The following is a 22,120-nucleotide window of genomic DNA, read 5'->3' as shown; positions in this document are numbered from 1 at the left end:
AGAACTGCTAAATCAACTTTACTAAACAGAAACTGTTACATTTAAAACTGCAAAGGGCCTCAAATTGAAAAAGAACTCTCCCAAAGTTACATCCCAAACTACAGTGTTTGGCCAAATATTCCTATAAAATATTTAAAATAAGGTTTCCATACCTGTCTTCATCACCATCAACAGGAATAGCTATGCTGAATACAGAGGTGGCCAGACTGTTCATAGGTGTTAACTGAAGGGGGTTTGCCAGGGCATCTGCAACAGGAGGCTTCACAACAGGCTTATTTTCAGCAATGAGAGAAAGTGGTGGTTGAGGTAGGGGTTCTGATTTTCTTCTAGTATCGTCAACTTGCCCGACTAAAGGCTGGGTCTGAGTCTGAAACTGGCTTAAGTCAGACTGTGGTAGACTTGTTGGTGCATTGGGTGTACCTTGAGCTAAGGACAGCCCTTGCTGGACTATGCTGCCGCTCCTGCTGACTGGCGTATGGCTGCTCAGCTGCTGCGACTGGACCAGGGGCGCGGGTACATTTGGCATAGTAACAGAAGTGGTAGACACACTAGGCACGCTTGGAGCGGGCACGGTGGCAGGCACGTTTGAAACTCCGGGCACCATGGCGTGAGGGCCACCAGGCCCGACAGACAGCGCACCGCTGCCTCCCACAAGAGGCGGAGGCGCGGACTGGGGCTGCCCAGCCCCAGTAGGAACCAGGCCCGGTTGCACCACGCCTCCTAGAGCGGCCGGGGGAACTCCAGCCTGCTGACAAGGTGCGGCCTGTCCACCTGGCGCGGGTCCCGGACCCGGACCCACGGCTTCACTGGGCAAGGAAGAGGAGCTCATGATCTGCGCAGCCCCGGAGGAGGCAGTGCCCACTGGAATGTTGGCCGCCGTGGCGGGGCTCGTTCCGGCCGTGCCGGTGGCCGACGGCTGTGCGGGGCTCGGCGGCTGCAGGCCGGCCACGTGCTGCTGCAGGTACTCACTCGGGCCGGACGGCTGGACCGGCAGCAAATGCCCCGGCGGATTCTGAGGCTGGGGATACGCAAACTGCTGGGGCTGCTGCGTCGCAGAAGCGCTGGCGGCCGGGCCAGGATGCGGAGGCAGGGACATGGCAGGCTGCGCAAGGGTTACATTCTGTCCATTGGTTCCCTGGGGCTGGCAAGACTGCGGGGCTGCCATCACTTGCTGCGGACCGGCCAAAGCTCCCGGGAACCGCGGCATCGGAGCCGACCCTGGAGCCACAGCCCCACCTACGGGCGGCGGCAGCGAGGCCGGAGCGGGCAGGCTCATTTTCTCCGACGCGGGTAGCTGTGACACAGCAGTCAAGGAACTGTCAGTTCCCGAGTCGGGCCCATGCGCCCCCTGCATGGAGGCAACTACCACTACCACCGACCCTCCGGTGGCGCCCAGGCCGCTGTCCCGGTCCGCAGTCTGGTCAAAAGTATTGCTGTGCCTAATGCAATCCCCGGACCTGGTCAGGACGCTGCTGTCGGAATCCCGCTCGTAATATTCCATACACGTCCATCGACCGCGTCTATAGGGCTCTCCGCTCCCGTGGTCCAGCTTGATCACGCGAAAACGGGAACTACAAGTGGTGGGGGGCTGCGATGGGGCTGCAGACCCTGGCCCCGCAGATGAGCCCGCGGCCGGGGGGGCTCCAGGTGCCCCCGAGGAGGGGACTGAGGTGGCAGCCGCCGCCAGAGTATTGGCCAGCGCCCCAGCCACGCTCCGGGCTGAAACGGCCCCTCCTCCGTTGACGGGGGCTGCCACCGCGGCCGCCAACTGCCCGTCCAGAAGGAGGTTTGGGGAGACCGTCCCGGGAGTCTCCGCATCCCCAACATTGTTGAGAGTCTCTTCGGAGGAGCTACGCTCGCAGACCTCCTCAGGGCCATAATCCGTGGCCCGGGACACGTCGAATATCTCAGAGGAAACATCCTCGGTGCGTGATTCGTCCGGGTCGTCCAGGCTCTCGGTGTCCTCGGTGATGCTAGTGGCCACCTGGGCTGTGGTGACACTAGTGATCTGGAAGCAGCTCTTCTTCTTGGCCGGCATCTTGGACATGGTGAGGAAGGCTGGAGGGCAGAGACACACTCTGGCTCCTCTGTGAACTTGCTGGGAACCAGGAAGGGCAGAGCACGGGCCCCCAAAGACAAAGTCCGATTCCGCGCCGGGGTCTGAGGCCCGCCGCTGGGAGAGTCAAGGGCTGATCAGGGCGCCCGCCGCTCTGTGAGACATCCTCTTCGCCGTTTCCTTCTGTGTCGGTCTTTTCTGCTCTGCCCCCTTCTCACTCGCGCGGCGTCTGCTCCTCCTCCTTTTTCGCCTCCCGCAGCGGCGGCGCCTCAATTCAATCCCCTCAGTGGCGGCTAGAGCGCGATCCCCGGGGGCGGTCCAGCTGCTTCCTTCTCCCGTCCCCCGGCCGCCGCGGTCAGTCCAGCTCGGCTCTCCGCGCGGTCAGCAGGCCTTGGCTGGGGGTGGGAGTGGGAGGGCGCAGGGGGAGGAGGCGGAGGAGGCGGCGGCGGCGGCGGCGTGAGGGGCGGTGCTGCCCCGCTCGGTCTACTCAGGCTGGTGCCGGCGTCAGCTCCGGGCTCTCTCGGACGCTGAAAGAAGGAGCGGCGGGTCTGGAGCCGGGGTTTTCTGATTCAGCCAAGAGGCGCGAGCAGTGGCTGGCTGAAGGTCCGCGGGCGGGCGGCCCTCCCTCCCCGGCACTAGCCGAAGCTCTGCCCCAGGGACATGTCGACGGTCTCTGGCGGAAACCCGCTCCGGGGGAGGGGGGGGAGGAGAAAGCCGGCTCGGTCCTCCCCTTACAGGGGGAGGCAGCCCCTCGGGCGGCGGCGGCGGCGGCAGTCCCGGCCTCCCCTCTCAGCTCCTGAAAGAGTGAGGGGCGGCGGCCGGCTAGCCGGCGAGCGGAGGCGCTCCGGTTGTGTATGGTAGTGGCGGTAGCTTCTTCGGCTTCTTCTCGGTATGCCCGGTCCGCAGACCCTGAAGAAACTGAAATTCAAACTGCTGAAGTGGAGGCTGCAGCTCCCTCCCTTCGGCCAAGATGGGGCTGAAATGGCCGCGCCAGGGATGCTGGGAGGAGCAGCAGTCCCGCGGCCGCCGCTGCTGTCGACTCAAATGCCGCCGCTGCCGCAGCCGCCGCCAGCGCCGCAGCCGCCGCCGTTCCGCGACGCACCGGCGTCGTGACGTCACTGCCCCGCCCCTCCGGTTTCCTGCAGTTTCGCGTGGAGCCTTGAAGGGGGAGGCAGTGGGCGTGGCTAAAGGTTGAAAAAGGGAGCGTTTTTTTATTTAAATTTTTTAAATTTAAATTTTGCGCTGTAGGTTTTTAAAGAGTTGAAGAGCTAATGATTGTTAAATACCAAGCCTAGAGAAGCTTGCAAACGCACCAATCAAATGTTTTTGTATCTGTCTTTTCCGAGACGGTGGAACACTGGAGGTCATGTGCTGTATCTAATGTTTAGCAAAAGCCTAGTGAAACAGGGGCGATAGAAATAGGGTATGGGGGGCTTTAGCTAGGATAAAGAAGGAGACGGCTGGAGGAACCAAATCACTTCCAAAATCTTCCCTGAAAGTAAATGTTGACCACTATAGTCAGAGAAGTGAAATGTTGAGAGAAATGGGGATGATTAACCAAGAATAGCATGCCAAATTGAGTCAGAAAAATGATCTTTTAGCCAGAAGTTCTGTCTCCAGCAATGGCATCAGGAGATGGTTACTTGCCCAGGGTGAGGTCAGTTTTAAGAAAGATTAGAGGTTACCAGCATATTCCTAATTTTTCTGTATTTGCTGTGATTCCAGCATCCAAGAGTTCATTTAAAGTCTTGAGACTTTTCACTTTCCCCAGGAAATCAGCTTATGGGCTCCATAAATGTAGAACCTACTGTTTTAAACAGCTACTGTTCTTTCTTTTGTTTATTTTAAAACTCTTAGTTGGAGCCAGAATGTTATATGGTTTGGACTGGGCCATTAAAACCAGAACAATTCAGTAAGCACCCTTTCCAGTCCCAGTACAGAGAGCAGCTATGAAAGTACTGGCAAATTTATTGTCTTTTAGCTACTTTCTGGCAAAAGAAAATGGTAAGGTCACTCCTTTAAACAGTTTTTTTTTTTAAATGAGGAAGGAAGCTCTTGAACTTTGACATTCTAATACATCTTTTAGGTCAAGTTTAAGACGTCTTGCTGGGAATCAAAATGTCATTAATATTACAGCTGTAGCAGTCATATGATCACTTACATAAATCAGTTAGTCATTATATTCAGTTCTTTAATCTTTGAAGAATAGAAATAGCTTTTATCCCGAAGGATTTTTTTGGTATGAGAATGTTTCATTTATTTTTTTAACTGTATTATTGTCGAAGGATGTTTTGATAATTAAAATTGACAGAGAATTTTTTAGGTCCTCAATCATAATTAATATACAGAGACATGTCTTTTAACTTTAGTAGAAACTAGGTCTTCCAAACCCAAGTGCCTGAGGCCAGGATGTGAAATAAGACCACATAATATTCCTGTTTCTTAAGGGGGTAGGAGAATAAAGGAACAAAGGGTAACATTATGCTCCTATTGTGGCAGAGATCGCTAATAGAATGTTTTAGGCAGTTTTTCATCAATAAATTAGATCAACTGGTTAAGTCCAGTATGAACTTATCAAAGCTTAATGTAAGTTTGAATTGCTTTAACAGATTGTTAAAAGTGGTGATAAATGCATGATGGTGAGCTTTCAGCTCTTGGGAAAGTAAGTTTCATATGCCTACTTGTCCCATTACACTCTTATTACATAAAGTTCTTGATTACTTGTTATGGTACTCTTAATGAACATGTAAAAGATTTATTATGAAATTCAGATGATAAACATAATTTAGAAGAGATCATCAGTTAAGCTTCAGGTGAGGATGGGCTTACAAATGTTAAAAGACATCTTAGCAAAAAGTAAGATATATAAAGTTAAATGTTTTATTTATATGTTTAAGGATTTGTGTGTTTTTAATAAAATAGTTCTCTTAAAAGTAAGTTTTCCAAGCATTTTAAAGGTCCTAGTTTCTTTTATACATTTGCTCTTTAAAAATGTAAAGAATTTATTGCATCAAACTCCTGTGAAGAATGATAAGAATTTTGATTGTTGAAAATAGATTTGAAATCATTTTACAGAGGAAAAAAAATTATATAACTATCAAACAACAAAATGGTATGTAATTCATGGTTGGTCCACAAAGGTTTAAAAGCCTTCACATAACTAATTAAAATGATAGGAAGTAGGACTTATGTGTAGGTATGTATGTTCTGTATGTAGAGAGTTGATAGTAAATAATCATGAGGAAATCCCTGGAGTCCCAAACCTCAAGATGAGGGGTCTTAATGCAATCCTGGCTCTCTGTCTGCATCCAGAAACCATAGGTGGATACTGTGGGAATCTTTGATTACTGCTCCAGGGTCCCCAGTTTGACTGTCCTACACCTGGAACTTCCTTTAAAGACTTAATTTGAACCAATGTATGGGATGTACATTTAGGAAGAACAATGCAGGGGGTGTGGAATGGGGAAACAACTTAAAAACTTAAGGACTTTCCACGTATAGAAAGAAAAAAAAAACCCTGCTGCAGGAAGGTCTTCTCAACATTTGAGAGCACCATATCTCAAACCTCTACTAGGTCATTATTTGTTTCGTAGTCACAAGATCCTGGAATACGATCTGCAGAAACTCAAGAAAAAGTGTTTTTTGAATGAATGCATATTATGTTTAAAATAGTAATGGTATATTAATCTAAACACTGGGATAAAGATAAGAAAGTCATACTTTTAGAAAATTAAGGGACTGCTTAGGTTAAGAGAAGAAACCCTTCAGAAGTAATACTATCAGTCAGTACCATTTATTGAGCATTCCCTGTGTGTATTGGAAATTGGACAGCCTGTATCCCAGCCAACAAGATTTTCTGGGATTTAGAAATAGCTTATATTTATTTTCTATGTTTTTATCACCAAATTGTTAGAAAAATAAAAAATAAAAGTTTTCAGGTTCCCAAAAGCATTTGCTTGAAATAAACATCAGTTGTCTAAACAAGTAATGTTGATGTATTACTATGATTTTCCTGGGGTTCCATTTCTGGAATATCTGATTAGTAACCCCTTGCAGTTTGGCCATTGTGAAATATTATTTAAAAAGGGGGGAAATGCAATGAAAGAAGAACTAAAGGCTAATGAAATTCCATGAATACTTTTATAAAGGAACATGCACTCTGATTGAGATGCACAAATTTTAGTTGAGAATGAAGTATGTATATTTTCACATTTAAGAAAAGTTCTGTAAGACGCTCTTTTAGAATCTGCTATACTATGAAACAATGATGGCTTTTTTAAATAATGAAGATTTCCTTGAGTCTCAAAGACCTTAAAGGTCAGGCAAAACACAACAATTTGGTGGGAGAAAAAGGGGTTCATTTTGAATTAATAATAAATGCAATGTTTTATTAAAGCCTGTTTTATTTTATTATGTAACTTAATTTAGAATTCAAAATGTAAGTTCTGTGGTTCTGAAATCTACCTTAAATGCTGCATATATGGCAACTTCAACAGAAAAGTTATTAATGACTATATTTCTTTTTTATTACATTACATGTGACCACTCAGGATAAAATTAAAGAAATGTACATTGCCTAATTAGGTAAGACTTGAGATCAAGAGTTTACTCCAGTTTTGCTATAAACTTGTTTTGCGACTACTCATAAGTCTATTAATCACTCAGTTTCCCATTACTGAAAACAAGCAACATGGTGCTGATGAGGCCTTAAACTACCAATCCCACTGAAAGAAAGGATAGGACAGATAACACATGTGGCAGTGTTTGGGGCATCTTTGGGGGAAAAGAAAAGAGTACAACTCAGTGTGATACTATTGGCAGTAATATTTTTAATGCCATTTATTGGTTAAAAAAGAAAACAGTCCTATGTGTACATGATTTTATGAAGAAGCCATATTCTATCACAGGTGAAGTAGTTACATACAGATATATAGTGGTATACCCTTTGGTAAGGCGAATCATCATCATTTATTTTGTCTTTCTTGTATAGATGAATTGGGTATATGAGCAGATGTGATTTTGTATCTTTTAAGAAGTGGGTAATATACATGTAATTTTCAGTCATAACTTGAACACAAAAGAACATTGAAAGACATTGGCAATTTCTAGACATCTTCTGAGTTATAGTTCCTTCTGAATGTTGCTATTATCAGCTTATAAAGTTTTTATGGTGCATACATACAATGAAATCTTACTTAGCTATAAAAAAGAATGAAATCTTACCATTTGCAACAGCATGGATGGACCTAGAACAGTGATTTTTCAAGCTTTTTAATCTCATGGCACACATAAACTACTCTATTTTGCTGTGTATAACGCACACGTTTTTTGCCCAAATTTTTGAGGGGAAAATAAGGATGTGCATTATACATGAGTAGTGCTAATTCCAAACCTATATACATGTTTTTAATTATTTTATTTATGCTTATGCATTGAAGTGTAACTCTAGAAAGCAATAATGACATCCATGTGCAAAAGAATGCCCTGGAATACAACAATAGGCTTTCTAAATATAAATAAATTAAAAATTTTTGAATTAAAAAATTAAAACGAAAGATTTTTTCCTGAAAGTTTGGGCCAGAAACATGGGTGCACATATACACAGCAAAATATGGTAATTACTAAAATTACTTGGGCTGCTTCCAAATTTTGGCTATTGTAAATAACACTGCAGTGAACACAGGGGTGCATGTAGTGTTTCAAATCAGTGTTTCGGGTTTCCTCAGGTATATTTCCAGAAGTGGAATCACTGGGTCATATGGCAGCTCCATTTTTAGTCTTTTTGTGGAAACTCTATACTGTTTTTCACAGTGGCTGCACCAATTTGCATTCCCATCAACAGTGCAAAATAGTTCCCCTTTCTTCACATCCTCTCCAACACTTGTTGATTTATTGATGATAGCCATTCTGATTAGTGTGAGGTGACATGTCATTGTGGTTTTAATTTGTATTTCTCTGATGATTAGTGACATTGAGCATCTTTTCATATGTCTACTGGTCATCTGTCCTCTTTGAAAAAGTGTTTATTTGTGTCCTTTGCCCATTTTTTATTGGAGTTTTTTTTGGTGTTGATTTTTAGAAGTTCATTATAAAGTTTGGATATTAACCCTTTATTAGCTGTATCATTGGCAAATATGTTCTCCTATTCAGTGGGTTGTCTTTTCGTTTTGTTGATAGTTTCCTTTGCTGTACAAAAACTTTTTAGTAGTCCCACTTGTTTATTTTTTCTTTGTTTCCCTTCCTGAGGAAACATAGCAGAAAAAAATATTGCTACAAGGAATATCCGAGATTTTGCTACCTATATTTTCTTCTATGATTTTTATGGCTTTGAGACTAACATTTAAGTCTTTAATCCATTTTGGATTTATTCTTGTGTATGGTGTAAGAAGGTGGTCTAGTTTAATTTCTTTACACATATCTACCCAATTTTCACAACACCATTTATTAAATGCACAATCTTTACTCCATTGTATGTTCTTGCCTCCATTGCTGAATATTAATTAATTATAAAACCATGGATTTATTTCTGGGCTTTCTATTCTGTTCCAGTGACCTGTATGTCTGTTTTTATGCCAGCACCATACTGTTTTGATTACTGTGGCCTTGTAATATAGGTTAATAACAGGTAGCATGATACCGCCAACTTTGTTCTTTTTTCTCAACATTGCTGTAGCTATTTGGGGTCTATATAAATTTTTGGAATATTTGTTTTAGTTCTGTGAAATGCACCATTGTTATCTTGTAAGAACTGAATTGAATCTATATATGTAGTATGGCCATTTTAATGATGTTAATTCTTCCTATCCAGGAACATGTTATATGCTTCCACTTATTTCTGTCTTCTTCAGTTTCTTTCTTCATTCCCTTTCTGATAGCTCATCATTGGTGTATAAAAATGGAACCAATTTCTGGATATTTATTTTGTATCCTGCTACTTTACTGAATTCATTTTTCAGTTCTGGAAGTTTTTTGGTGGAATCTTTAGGGTTCTCTATATACAGTATCATGCCATCTAAAATAATGGCAGTTTTACTTCTTCCTTTGCACTTTGGATGCCTTTTATTTCTTCTCTTGTCTGATTGCTGTGGCTAGAACTTCCAGTTGAATAAGAGTGGTGAAAGGGAACATCTCTGTCTTTTTACCGATCTTAAGAGAAATACTTATAGTTTTTGTGCATTGAGTATAATGTTGGCTATGGCATTTTCAAATATGGCCTTTATTATGTTAGATATGGTCCCTCTATTCCTACTTTGCTGAAAATTTTTATTATAAATGGGTGATGGATTTTATCAAATGCTTCTTCTGCATTTATTGATACAATCATGTGATTTTTATCCTTCATTTTGTGTGTAATATATCATATTTATTGATTTGCGGATATTGTGCCAACCTTGTGTCTCTGGGATAAATCCTACTTGATCATGGTGTATGATCTTTTAAAAGTATTGCTTGATTTGGCTTGCTAATATTTTCTTGAGAATTTTATCATCTATGTGCATTTGGAATATTGGCCTATAATTTTCTTTTTTTGTAGCATCTTTATCTGGTTTTGGAATTAGTATAATGCTGACCTCATAAAATGAGCTTGGGAGTCTTCCCTTCCATTGGATTTTTGGAATAGTTTGAGAAAGATAGGTGTTAGTTCTTTTTCAAATATTTGGTAAAATTCACCTGTGAAGCCATCTGTTACAGGACGTTTGTTTGTGGGGATTTTTTGGGTTATTGCTTCAATTTCATTAGCTATAATCTGTCTATTCAGGTTTTCTGATTCTTTCTGATTCAGTTTTGGAAGTATGTATGTTTCTAGGAATTTATCCATTTTGTTCACATGTCTAATTTGTTGGCATACAGTTGTTCATAGTATTTTCTTTGTATTTCTTTTGTGTTAGTTGTTATTTCTCCTCTTTCATTCTGATTTTGTTTATTTGGGTCCTTTTTCTGTTTTTCTTGATTGGTAATCTATCTGAAGGTCCTTCTCACCTGGCTGAGTAGACTACTTTTAATTCATAGGAAGCCAGGGTTAAAAGGCACAGACAGAATCTTACCTACTTTGTATTCACAATTATGTTTTAATTTCAGAATAAATGGCTCTTTAGTCACTGGGCACAAAACACTTTTAGCATTTAACTTTACAATACTTGAAATCCTATTTTGACAGCATTCGTAGTCATTAAAAGCCCAACCCATGATCCTTGTTTGCACAAAGATTTGGGTGTTACTTAAAATGGCTATGTAATAAGCTGTTTCTCTGCAAATTAATACATAATCCCCTCCCCCATCTGTAATTTGGGATCTTTGGAGAAGAAGAAAGCTAGTAAGAAATAAAATATAGGGAGAAAATTCAAAATCAAGGTGAAATATTAACCATAGGGTCATTCCAGTTGTGGCCATCAAATCCCTAATGAATAATTGGAACAGCATTACTATGATACCCATTTTATGGCATTTACCTACTTTTAAACTAAACTGACTGGACACAAATATATTTTCATCTTCAAATATTTAGAATATTTTCCTGTCTTCACCTCAACTTTTTCTGGATTTTGATACTAATTTTTCTTTTTTGCATATTGTATATGTTTATTCAACAACTGACCTAATTCTCGATATTAGTTTATTACATTCCTACCTATTTTATAGGTACTCCATTAATACCATGGTTTTACTCACTAAGGAAAAATAAAATCAACCTACCCCACAAAAATGCATCTTTTCAAGGAAGATAAATTATGTGGTGATGATTCCTATTAGTCAAGTACTCTCCACTGAATTTCTTTAAGTTTAATTACTGTGTTTAAAATAATTTTGCTTATTAATATTTTATTTAAAATACTTAATTTTGGTGTAAGAAAAAATTTTCTAGTAACAACAACCTTATATTTTGAACAAACATCTGCAAATATCTGTTCGTTTATTCACTCAACATATATTTAGAAGCCTCTTATGTGCAGGCCCCTTTGCTAGATTTGGGGAAAACATATGAACTAGACAAGAAAAGGAAAGCCTTTGTTCTAATAGTTCTTATATTTTAATAGCGGAACAGACACCAAAGAAATAAACAACTAAATGTGGTAATTTCAAATAAGTGTTCAAATAAGAAACAAAATAACTGTGGAAGATCGGGGCAAGGGCACCTTAGGTGTCTGGCAAGTGGGCCTCAGGAAGGGCTCTTTGAGACAAGAGCAAGCCGGTGGATAGCCAGTATTTAAGGAAGAGAGACAGATGTGGACAGTGGCCCTATGGAAGAAACTACTATGTGGTGGGGAGGAAGTTGGGACATCTGAGAGGAAGTAGGGCATTTAAAAGGGTATCTGCAGGGATCAAGAGTCAGACCTATGAACCTTGTGGGCCAAATAAAGGAACTTGCATTTCATTTTAAATGTAATGGGAAGCCAAGAGATGATTATAAGCAGAGGGTTAACATCATCCAATTAACATTTTAAAAGAATACTTTTTATTTTCTTTACCTCTCATAGTTTAGAATATGTTGGGTATTATGTTTAGACGGGTCTAAAAAAGCTGCTCTTACAAAGTCAAAGATAGTATATCTTCATAGGGCCATAATATTGTATCATACCAAAGTAGTAGAAATATTTAAGAATTTACATGACATTTCTTATACAGAGATTTAATAACTTGGTAGCAAAACAACTGATTACATGCCTGTAAGAGAGAAATCTTTTCTTCAGTAAAACCCTAAGTAATTTAATGGCAGTGATTTTGATTACCCTGTGAAGAACTTGAAATGCACCACTAAGAAAAGCAAAAACAAAAAATCCTCTGAATAACAGTGAAAAAAAGAAACCATTTTGTTTAAATGTAATTATTAGATAAAAGACCAGGATAACTTCTAACAAGTAGGGCTAATTTTAGGGAGGCTCAGAGCTGAGCCTCATTTTTCCAATGAGATAAAAATATACCTAGATAAATCTAGGGACACTTTGAAGCATGCAGCTAGTCATAAAAGAGTTGCAAAGAAGGTAACTTTATGGAGGAGGTAAGAGGCAAGGCCATACATTTCGGTATTAGTGGGTTGCCTTTCTTTTAGAGGGATACACATATTCTAATGTTGCATTTTTGTAAAATATCATTCTAAAACTCTTAAATCATTTTACAACTAAATAATGAAGTTTATGAATATTGATCATATTACTTTACCATAGTACTTTGTTATGGATTGACAAACATTACCCAAACTTTCTATAGCCGTCTTATTAATGAACTTTATTTCTAGTTGATTTCTATTTTCAGAAATCAAAATTATTTTGAAGATGAATGTTTGTTTTCATTTGATGATATTTTTAAAATGGTAAATATGGTAGAATATCAAATTAAAAATCATTAAACATTGTATCTCATCTTTCAAAGAAAATTATATGCATGCATAGGAAAATAATTTGGGGGAAAATTACATAAAAATTTAAATTGTGGCTATCTGTGGATGATGAGATTATAGGCATTTTTGCCTGATTTTTAAATTTTTTCCAAGTTTTCTACAATAATTACACATGATTTTTATGTAAAAAAATGTACTCACACACATCACCTAAACCAAAGTTAAAGGTGTAACAATAGATAAGACCAGTATTTTAATTATATGATAGATGTCACTTCATAATTGCTATCCAAAACTAAATTGCCCATCAAAAATAGTACATATTTGAATGCCATCAAATGATAATATCAGGAATAATTAGTGCTTTTACAGTTGAATTAAATTAATACAAAGACACTTTAAAGAGTTAATTTATGAAATAAAAAAGGAATTAAAAGAACCAAAGGACAGAAAAATAATTAAAATATGAGAAGGGAAGTTGAAAGAACATGGAGTGTCAGGAAACCTTTGATCTGTTTGTAGACTCATATCTTTATCTGTAAAATAAAGAGGTTGACTAAAGAGATGGCTGGTTTTAATTCTACAATTTTATGAGCCTAGACTCTAAAAGGAAAAGTTTAGAGTTTTGGTTTTGCATGCAACAGCCAGCATACATATGGCTCCACAAAATTTTTTTGCTTCAGCTTTGGTAACTTGCAAATTTGCTAGTTATTGTCTGATTCCTCAAAGTACTTTTCTGCCTCAGGATCTTTGCACTCACAGTGCTTCTTGCTTATTCCCTGAAATATTTCATGCCTAATTCCATCACCTTCTTGAAGTCTTTGCTCAAATGACACCCTTTCAGTGAGACCTACCCTGACTACTTAAAACCACAAGCCTCTCCCACTCTCATCCTATTCTCCTGCTTCATTTTTCCGTATAGTACTTACTACCTTCCAATATATTATTCATTTATTTTGTTTGTTGTTTATCTTCCCACACTAAAATAGATTACTCCAAGGAGGACAAAGGCTTTCATCTGATTGGTTTATTATTGTATTCTCAAGGTCTAAAATAGAGCCTGGCTCATGTTAGATTATCAGTAAATGTATAAATAAATAAATTCTCCATTTTTATACCACCTTACATTTTCATTCAGTGTTAAGAAAATAAAGCAATAAATATGCCTCAACTCATGAAACATTGGTACAGTGGGGAATTCTCTGCAAAACCAGGTACTTTTATTAAACATATCTTTAAGAGGAAAAATGCCATTTTAATTATTAGACAAAGATTTAAAAAAAACTTTATTGAAGCAATTTTATTCTTTGCGTAAATTTCAGAAACTATGAAAGCTATATGTTGCACCATATGCAGAAGTATTCTGTAGGAAGGATCTTTAATATTCTGAGAATACAGCACTTCAATGTTCTGTAGAAAACAAGACTGAAATTTTGATCAAGATACACATTCCTTTGATACAAGCCATTTTTAATCATATTTAATTCAAGGTGCATTGAAATATGTTTTTGGTATAATAGTCTCATTTAAATCACATTTTTACATAGAAATATTTAAAAAGTAGAGCTATTCCAGGGGTAAAAATTTCTTCTTGTTTAGTTTTTTAAAATATAAGTCTATAGATATGTCACTATAGTAACAAACTATTGGGGAAAAAAAGGCTTTATTTTTAATTCAGAATCTAAATGCTCTGGATTAATGAATACCTAGGCTAAAAAAATGTCTTTTATAGACTTCTTTGGCTTTGTTTTTTCATCTGTTTGGTTTGGCTGCTCTCATTTACATACTTGTTCTCATTAGGGGTTGGATTTCAGAGCTGGCCGCACTTTGCAATGGGAACAAATGTCTTGCCATGTGATACTAACTTTCCATTACATCCTGAAGCATTTACAGTCCCAAAGGCAAAGAATTTATGACTGGTACATGAAAGACGGAACTATCATATAAAAGAAGCCAAATCTGAAAATGTATTTTTTTTTCTTGTGGCCAATAGTTTCAAGATAATGAGAGCTCAAAATAATCAGCTAATGACAAAAAATGAATCATTGTTAAAACACTGTTTTTTTTTTTTGGCATAAAATAGCTAATATTTCTAGTTGGTTGATAATTTTCATGGCAACCATGGTATTTGGCAGGTCCTAAACACCTTTGAAGCAGATCATGATACTCTGAAACAGTTCTGAGGATAAGGGAGAACAGTACACAAGTCTTGCTGATATTCTGTAGCTGTGTAGAGAGCATCATGTAGCAAGTACTTAAAAAGCACTAAGATTTTTCAATAATTCTCTAGCCAAGGAGAAAATTGAGTAGATGCACAAGAGAGATTCAGAAGTACTGAAACTCAATGCCTAAATTAGGATTTGGTAAGGATTCCAAACTTAATTGTTTTAGTCTATAAATAAGTAAATAGATAAATAAATAAATAAATAAATAAATAGTCACGGAGGCTATTTCAATAGCAGGGTTCACTATTAATACCCATAAGAATAACATGGCACCATATTTCCAAGGAGATCTGTATACTTCTCAACTTCTTATTCCTCAGTTTGCTCCATGAGGTTAGTGGTAGCAAGTATTATTTTAGTTTTGGCCAGAAAGTCAAGGGAGACAACTGTTAAGAATAGCAGTCAATGATTGTAAGAACTCATCACAGATCTGTTTATATCTCTGATGATATCCTGCATTTGTGAAACACTTTATGGCTGTCATATGCATTGTATAATTTGATCCTAATAACCCATATCTGTGTGACCTTGGGCAAGTCAGCCCATGGCCGTGGCTCTCATTTGATAAGTTGCATTTAATAGATGCCACCTACAAGTCTACAAGAATGTTTCAGAGTTAATGATAGAATAGTCCAATATATTATGAACTCTTTAAAACAAAGGTATTATTATAAATGTAAGGTATTATTAGTCCTCTAACTGGGAAAACAAATTTAGAGAGACTGAATTGACTTTAAGTATTTAACTACATTGATCCCAAGAAACACACAGAACCATAAGTTAAGGTGTTTATATTTTACAACTTAGATAAAAAGCATTAGATTTTATCACAGAGGGAAAAATGCCTCATAAATGGAAATAGTAATTTATAAAAAACATAATCAAATATTCATTCTGAACCATGAACTCACTACTTTTTTGAATATGATTTTATCAGCTATTGGTCAACATTCAGTCTACATGTGACAACAGATAACAAAACCAATTTGTTTGAAAAGATACCCAATTTTGGGATAATTAATCCCATAATTGTTATGATTTATATAAACTGAAGAAGAAATAGATAATATTTTTGATTAAAATATTTTCCATATATAATCAGAAATAATATTTCATAAGCAACAGTTAAGGTGGTTAGGTCTGTGATAGAGCTCACACATTAGAATAAAACCTCCTTAAGAGCATTAACTATTTTATAATATATCTCAATTTAAATGAGATTATATTCTCTATCTTTTAAAATATTGTTCTTTAAAAAAACATATGGTTATCCAAATCCACATGATTGATAGATTATTTGTACTTCTAAATATTACTAAAATCAGAACTGATCATTGTAAGTTATTTCATTTAATTTTTTTATAATGGAAAAGTCCAATACATGTAAAAGTAGAGAGAATTGTACAATAAATGAAAATACTTAATCACTGGATTCCTAGAAAATGGAGAAAAAGTGACAGCAGAGAGAGATGAAAACAATGACTATTCGGTGTGTGCCAGGCAGTGTGGAAGACAGTTAAATTGTCTTCATTTAATCTCCACAACAACTGTGAGATGACCATTATCATCTCTAATTTAGAAATAAAGAAATTGAACCTCAAAGACATTGAGTGCACCTCAAGGGGTCAGGATGAGAGCCACTTGAACTGTACATGAGTGCTGCTTAGGTCCAAGTTTTCTCCATTTACTCCATTTTATAATTTTTGAACTACCAGATTAGATGTTCCCAAACTTATGAAAAGAAACTATTTTGTAGGGTTTTGTTTTGTTTTGAGATCTCATGGTGGTGGGAAGAGTGGCCAAGAGAAAGGGGTTGAACCTCTTTCAGATGAATCCAAGGAGAGGTCTGTTGAAGTGAGGTTTTTGAGTGGGGAAGGAAATTGCAGGAGGTAGTTGCTTGACATGTGAAAGAAGCAGTGGACCAGTGCAATCTTTGGGGCGCACCATTTGATTAGGCTGGTGGTTGGAACTGCTGCTTTAATTGGATAAGGCTCTGTGGAGGACTTTCTGTGCACTTACATTAAGGAGTAGAACTTTTATAATATGAGGTAAAGAATTTAGTTTTCTATTCCTAAAAAAACCCCCAAAACAATTGGATGTGTTGGTCTGCCATTCTATTTCAATTGAATTGAAGATGCATCTTTAGCTGGAATGTATGTGTAATTGTCTTGGAATTAGACATTCCAGGGTCAGACTTTCTCTACACAGCCAACTAGCAAATTCCTGGGATACCAGGCAATGTTTCCAGCAGGCTGCTGCTGCTTCCTGTCCCAGAGAAGAGTCTTTGGTTCTAGTCCCAGCTCTGCAACTCACAAGTCATCTCAACTCTCTGGGCCTCTGTTTTTCCTCCTCTGAAAAACAAGGAGGCTGAACTGAACAATTCCTAGGCCCTCTTTCAGCCTTTCCAGTTTGTGATTCTAGGAGAAGAAAAGTAATAGTTTATCCCTTAGGCACTCTTGGGGAACAAAACCAAAACAATTACCTTCCATGGTAAACTGCTGTGTCTGCTATTCAGATTTTAGCGTTCAAAGATTTAAAGTCCATTAATCCTGTAGACTTGCCAGGAAGCAGGCCGTTGACATCTTCATACACACATGAATCTATTTCATACACATATGAATGTATTTTAGCATTGTTAGACAATATTTTTATAGGCTGAAACTTTGCTTAGAGTTAATTAAAAAAATTTTTTTTAACATCTCATTTTGAAATTTCAAGTAATTGACTTATTTTGGTTGCCCTATGTAGGTGCTTTTTAAATCTGAAATGAGTTTGTCAAACACTCCAAAAATTACACTCTGCCCTTGAAAATTATTTTAGGGACAATTGCTTGCTATATGAAGGGAAATAAATACAAATTAAATAATGTTATAATATTTTTGTTATTCAAACATATACACTTTAATAATGATTACATGCTAAATAGAACATTTTACTATAGTATCACTTTAAGCTTTTCTACTCCATAAGGTTCATTAGTTCACAAATAGGTGTATAATCTTGGTAAGAAAACAAAAAGACTTTTAATTATGTGAACATATGGATTCATGTTTTGGAGGTGCATTTGTTCACATGCCTGTGTTGAGTTCCTGTATTACCTCATTTGAAGCAATGAAGTGGTATTATTTTTTTTATTTTACTCATGAGGAAACTGAGTTTCATAGAGGTTAAGTTGGTATAATAGTCAACCTGTTGTTACTTGCTTAGTATTTGTTGTACTATTGAACAAAGTCTGGAACTTTTTCTCATCTATCTTTTTACTCTTAGGCCTCAGTGCCTAGCATAGTCCCTGGAACATAATATGTTATCAATACACATTTGATGGGTCACTAAGTATTGGGTTATTAGTACATCAACAAATATTGGATCACAGATAAATGTTTGTAGCATTAGTCTTCTCACTGTTTATGCAAATGCTCTTTCACTATGTCTTGCTGCCTCTTTAATTATATCTGTTTAGTATTAACAGAAGGGGTACTTGAGGTCTGAAAAAAGAGTTATGTATGAATTTTTTATTTTTTTATTGTTTTTTAAAATTCTCACCAAAGGATATGTTTATTGATTTTTTTTAGAACACGTGGGAGAGAAACATCGATATGAGAGAGAAACATTGGTTGCCTCCTGTTCGTGCCCTGACCAAGAATCGAACCAGCAACCTTTTTGGTGTATGGGACAATGCTCTAACAAACTAAACCACCTGGTCAGGGCCTACCTAATTTTTTAAATAAGGAAAGAGATTGTCTTTGAAAACAAGAAGCTGAATACCCTCACAAAAACATTTGGACCTTGAAACTCAACTGTCAAAGTACAGTCATACCTCGGTACTCATTGGCTTCAGAACTTGTCAAAATCTGTACTCATCGTATTTTGGGGAGAAAAAAATGTTTCAGCACCCGGAACTTGCTTAGGACTCGTGTTTGGGAGAACTTGTATGAGTCACCATGCCACACCACAAGACAAAATGCTTTAACATTTGGTACTCGTCAGTTTTGGCACTGGTCACCAGTTTTGGAATGAAGTAATGATGAGTACCAAGGTACCACTGTATTCTTTTCTTTATGAATAAACAATTGTCATATGTATCAAGCTTTCCCATTGTTAAATGGTTTGAAATAATTTTGAATTGGCCATTAGAAGAGATGGAAGCAAGTTTGAGCGTCTAGAAGTACTTTGTATGTTTTATTAGTGATTTGGATGATATTTATGAATTCAGTTTGTGGTTGATTCTAAGTCATAGGGTTATTAGCACTTTAGGATATAAAAATGGAATTCAAAATGAACTTGGAGAAATTTAAAGTTGTTCATTCTAAAGAGGGACACATGTAGGCAGGAAAGACAAATATACAATAATTGCAATATGCAAATGTGGTAGGAAGGAATTCAGAGTACCAAATTCAGTAATCTCAAGGTACCTAATTCTTGTATTATTTTCTTCAGACGTTAACTGAAATACTCTGGTCAGTCATGGGCCTACCAGTTTAAGGAATTGTAACAAATTGTATGAGATTCAGAGAATACACAAATGATTAAAGGCTGGAAATTTGGAAATGTGAAAACATAGAAAATAAGTCAAATTTCAATTATGTAAGGTCTCAAAATTTTTTACCTCTCAAGCACATTCTCAGGAGCTGCTCCAGGATGCACTCCACCAAATGAGGGAATTAATCAGAGACAGAAGAAAACAATGGATACAAGATACAGGCAAAGGAAGTTCCCACGACAGAGGGGAGGTGAGCCTGGGAGGCAAGTATGCATCTTGTGTCCAGGACCATCCATTTGGTTGATGTACATTACAAAGTGCCAGGAGAGACTTCATTAAGAAGATGAATATGAAAAAAATCCATGTGTGTTTGAATATTTTAAGAAAAAGGTTAAACAGTTGATGGAAAGTGTGGGTTAAATTAGTGAGAGTACATAATCTATTTGACAAAACAAGCAAAGATGAACTCAGGGAAACAAAAGCCCAAGCCAAAAAGAAAAGAACTGTAGTATATATATGACAGAGCTTAGCTATAAATAACACTTATTTATATACCAACTATAATATAAGCACTAAATACTAATCTAACATAAATTATTATCTAATGCTGCTGAGTAGATGAAGAGATGAGAAGAGGGGATGTGTATGATGGGGAGAGAAAGGGGTGGTAAAAGAAAACTACATCCTTGCAATTCACAGTGAGAAGTTATGGATAATACCTACATTTGAAAAATCAATATATCAATATAAGCAAATAAAACATACTTAAAGTTGTGGACGTAAACACCAGAAACATTAGTTAACTAATTAATCAAATAAACAAAACAAAAAAGCTAAAAACGTTGAATATGGCTGTCTTCGAGTGGGCAGAAAGGTGCAACACGTGGGTGCATTGGAGGCAGGAGGGACTGCTATTTTTCACAGCAAACTCTATCAATTGGGTTCTTTAAACTATGTGCATTTTTAATTTTGATTAAAACAACCAAAACCAAAAACAATCACATTATATAACTACGTAAGAATATAGCTAAGAGGTGACCTAATAATATCCAATACAGAGAAATTTGTCTTTTCTTAGGATGATAACCAACTGCTTGTTGTATTTGTGAAGTCAAGATTTTGGTTAGGCTCACTCTCCTCTCCAGCACAAGCTCTCCTCTCTGAAGCAGGTGCGTTTCCCTTCCTCCTCTTGTTCTCCCCCAGGCGCTTACCTTTGCCTTTCTCTTTCCTAAGTTCCAAGGGCCCTTCTTTTGCTTCTGTAACTTGTTTCCTGAGCCTAGGGAGCCCAGCTGGCTCGCTTCTGCTACCTCTGTAGCTTTCTAAATAAACTTCCTCTTATAACCTGGGGGACAGGGGTGGGAAAGGCCCTGGCTGGATAGTTCAGTTGGTTAGAGCGTCTTCCTGATAACACCAGGATTGTGGGTTTGATCCCAGTCAGTGCATGTACAAGAAGCAACCAATGAAAGCATAATTAAGTGGAAAACTAATTCATGTTTCTCTCTCTCTCTCCCCTTCTCCCCCCAAATCAATTTAAGAAAAAGATTTTGGTTAATGCTGTGTTCTGGTAAGGATTGTTCTATGGGTGTCTCCAAACAGATGAGGTGTTTCCTTTCCTGAAGATCTGTGGGACTACAGTCCATACTCAACCATCTGGCATGCCTTCTGTGCAATTATGGAGTAAGGCCTGATTACATTGCCCTGGCTCCTCTTCTGGGTTCCTTATAACTGCATGAGCCACTGGCAGAGGTGTGTGTGAAGGACAGAGCACTGACTTTGTAGACCCTAGGTCAAACTCCAGCTCAATCATATGCTATTTGTGTGACCTCAGAAAAGTTACCTAATCACTCTGAACCATAATTTCCTCACCTGTAAAATGGGGCTACGTGATACCTACCTCATAGCAGTGCTAAGTGATTAAATAAAATTGTTTATAAAGTACTTGGCAGAAGCTCAAAAAATATTAGTTTCTTCCTCTCACGGGTTCAGAGCAGTAATCATTTGAATTATACTATGGTGTCTAATCTAATATAATTGAGTAGAGAGTTAAGATGTATATTAAATAAATGCTTGCTTTCCCTCTTACATATGCAAAACAACTATTTCTCCTACCCTAGATGGATATGCTTTAAAAAGAATTGATTTGCTCAAATTAGATAACTATTTTGATGTCTTGTAGATACAACCTGAGTGTTCACGTGTTACATGTGGCCTAGTACTATGAGAAGACTTCAGAAATGCTCAAGGCCCATAGCTGATGAAGTGGTCAAAACATGCCCCATCCAGCCAGTCTCCCAAGTTGCTACATAACCCCTGAGACCTTGTGAATCATGGTTTATAAACAACTATTCATAAATACAGGTATTTCCCTTAGGGTATTATTTATGTGAGGCTGTTAAAGAGCAATTTTTTTTTTTTTTTGGCCTTGCTAAGTATTAACTCAAGCACCTGGCTCACAAAGGCAGAAGTGGGAGGGTGAAGAAGAATGCACTTAGGAAAAGAAGCTAAAGAAGCCATTTGCAAAGAGAAGTGAGCCTTTGAAGAAAATTCTTCCTGGGCAACAGGAACCAGATGGTTCCATGGTCCTATATCATCCAGATGACAAGAGTAAAAGATCCTGTTTGACGAAGAGCAACCTGCCACTTACTCAGTTTTGTGATTCTGCCCCAAATGGATTTCCAGATGAAAGATTAAAGAAAAATCTGTGTTCCTACCTCTCAAATCTGCTCAGATATTAATAGTTTAGTGCCTATAACAGGAGTGCCTATTTTCATTCAATAAAAATATTTTCATTTTATATATTTTAAAAATAATGCAGCCAGTAACCACTTATATTTTTCCACAATTGGCTCATAGTAAAATAGATTTCTCACTTTTGATCTAGGTGAAAGAGCAATGAGTTCCTCCTTTGTATTATTCCCTTTTTTAACCTAAAACAGGAATAAAAATCCTTTCAATCAGCTATTTCAAGACATCGACACAGCCTGTATACCTATGGATTGATAGTGAACGCAGAATCCATTTCG

At 38.2% G+C, this 22,120-nt stretch overlaps 1 protein-coding gene across 3 annotated transcripts in view; it reads right to left on the bottom strand.

The window, feature by feature from the left end:
* Positions 1–3,998, bottom strand: part of TSC22D2 (TSC22 domain family member 2) — a 48,235-nt gene extending 44,237 nt beyond the window's left edge. The window contains exon 1 of one of the 3 annotated variants that reach the window (XR_008426141.1): positions 153–3,998. Coding sequence is in view for 2 of the 3 variants with exons in the window: in XM_045192026.3 (XP_045047961.2) it covers positions 153–2,047 (1,895 nt within the window). In the remaining variant the exon portion in view is untranslated. The remainder of the gene's footprint in view (positions 1–152) is intronic. The other 2 variants (XM_045192026.3, XM_053918247.2) reach the window with 2 other exon arrangements.
* Between the last annotated feature and the right edge of the window lie 18,122 nt (positions 3,999–22,120).

The sequence above is a fragment of the Desmodus rotundus genome, chromosome 2 (assembly GCF_022682495.2).
Source record: "Desmodus rotundus isolate HL8 chromosome 2, HLdesRot8A.1, whole genome shotgun sequence".
Lineage (NCBI taxonomy): Eukaryota > Metazoa > Chordata > Mammalia > Chiroptera > Phyllostomidae > Desmodus > Desmodus rotundus.
The sequence above is the reverse complement of the archived record's forward strand: the minus strand, read 5'-3'. Positions and strand labels throughout refer to the sequence as shown.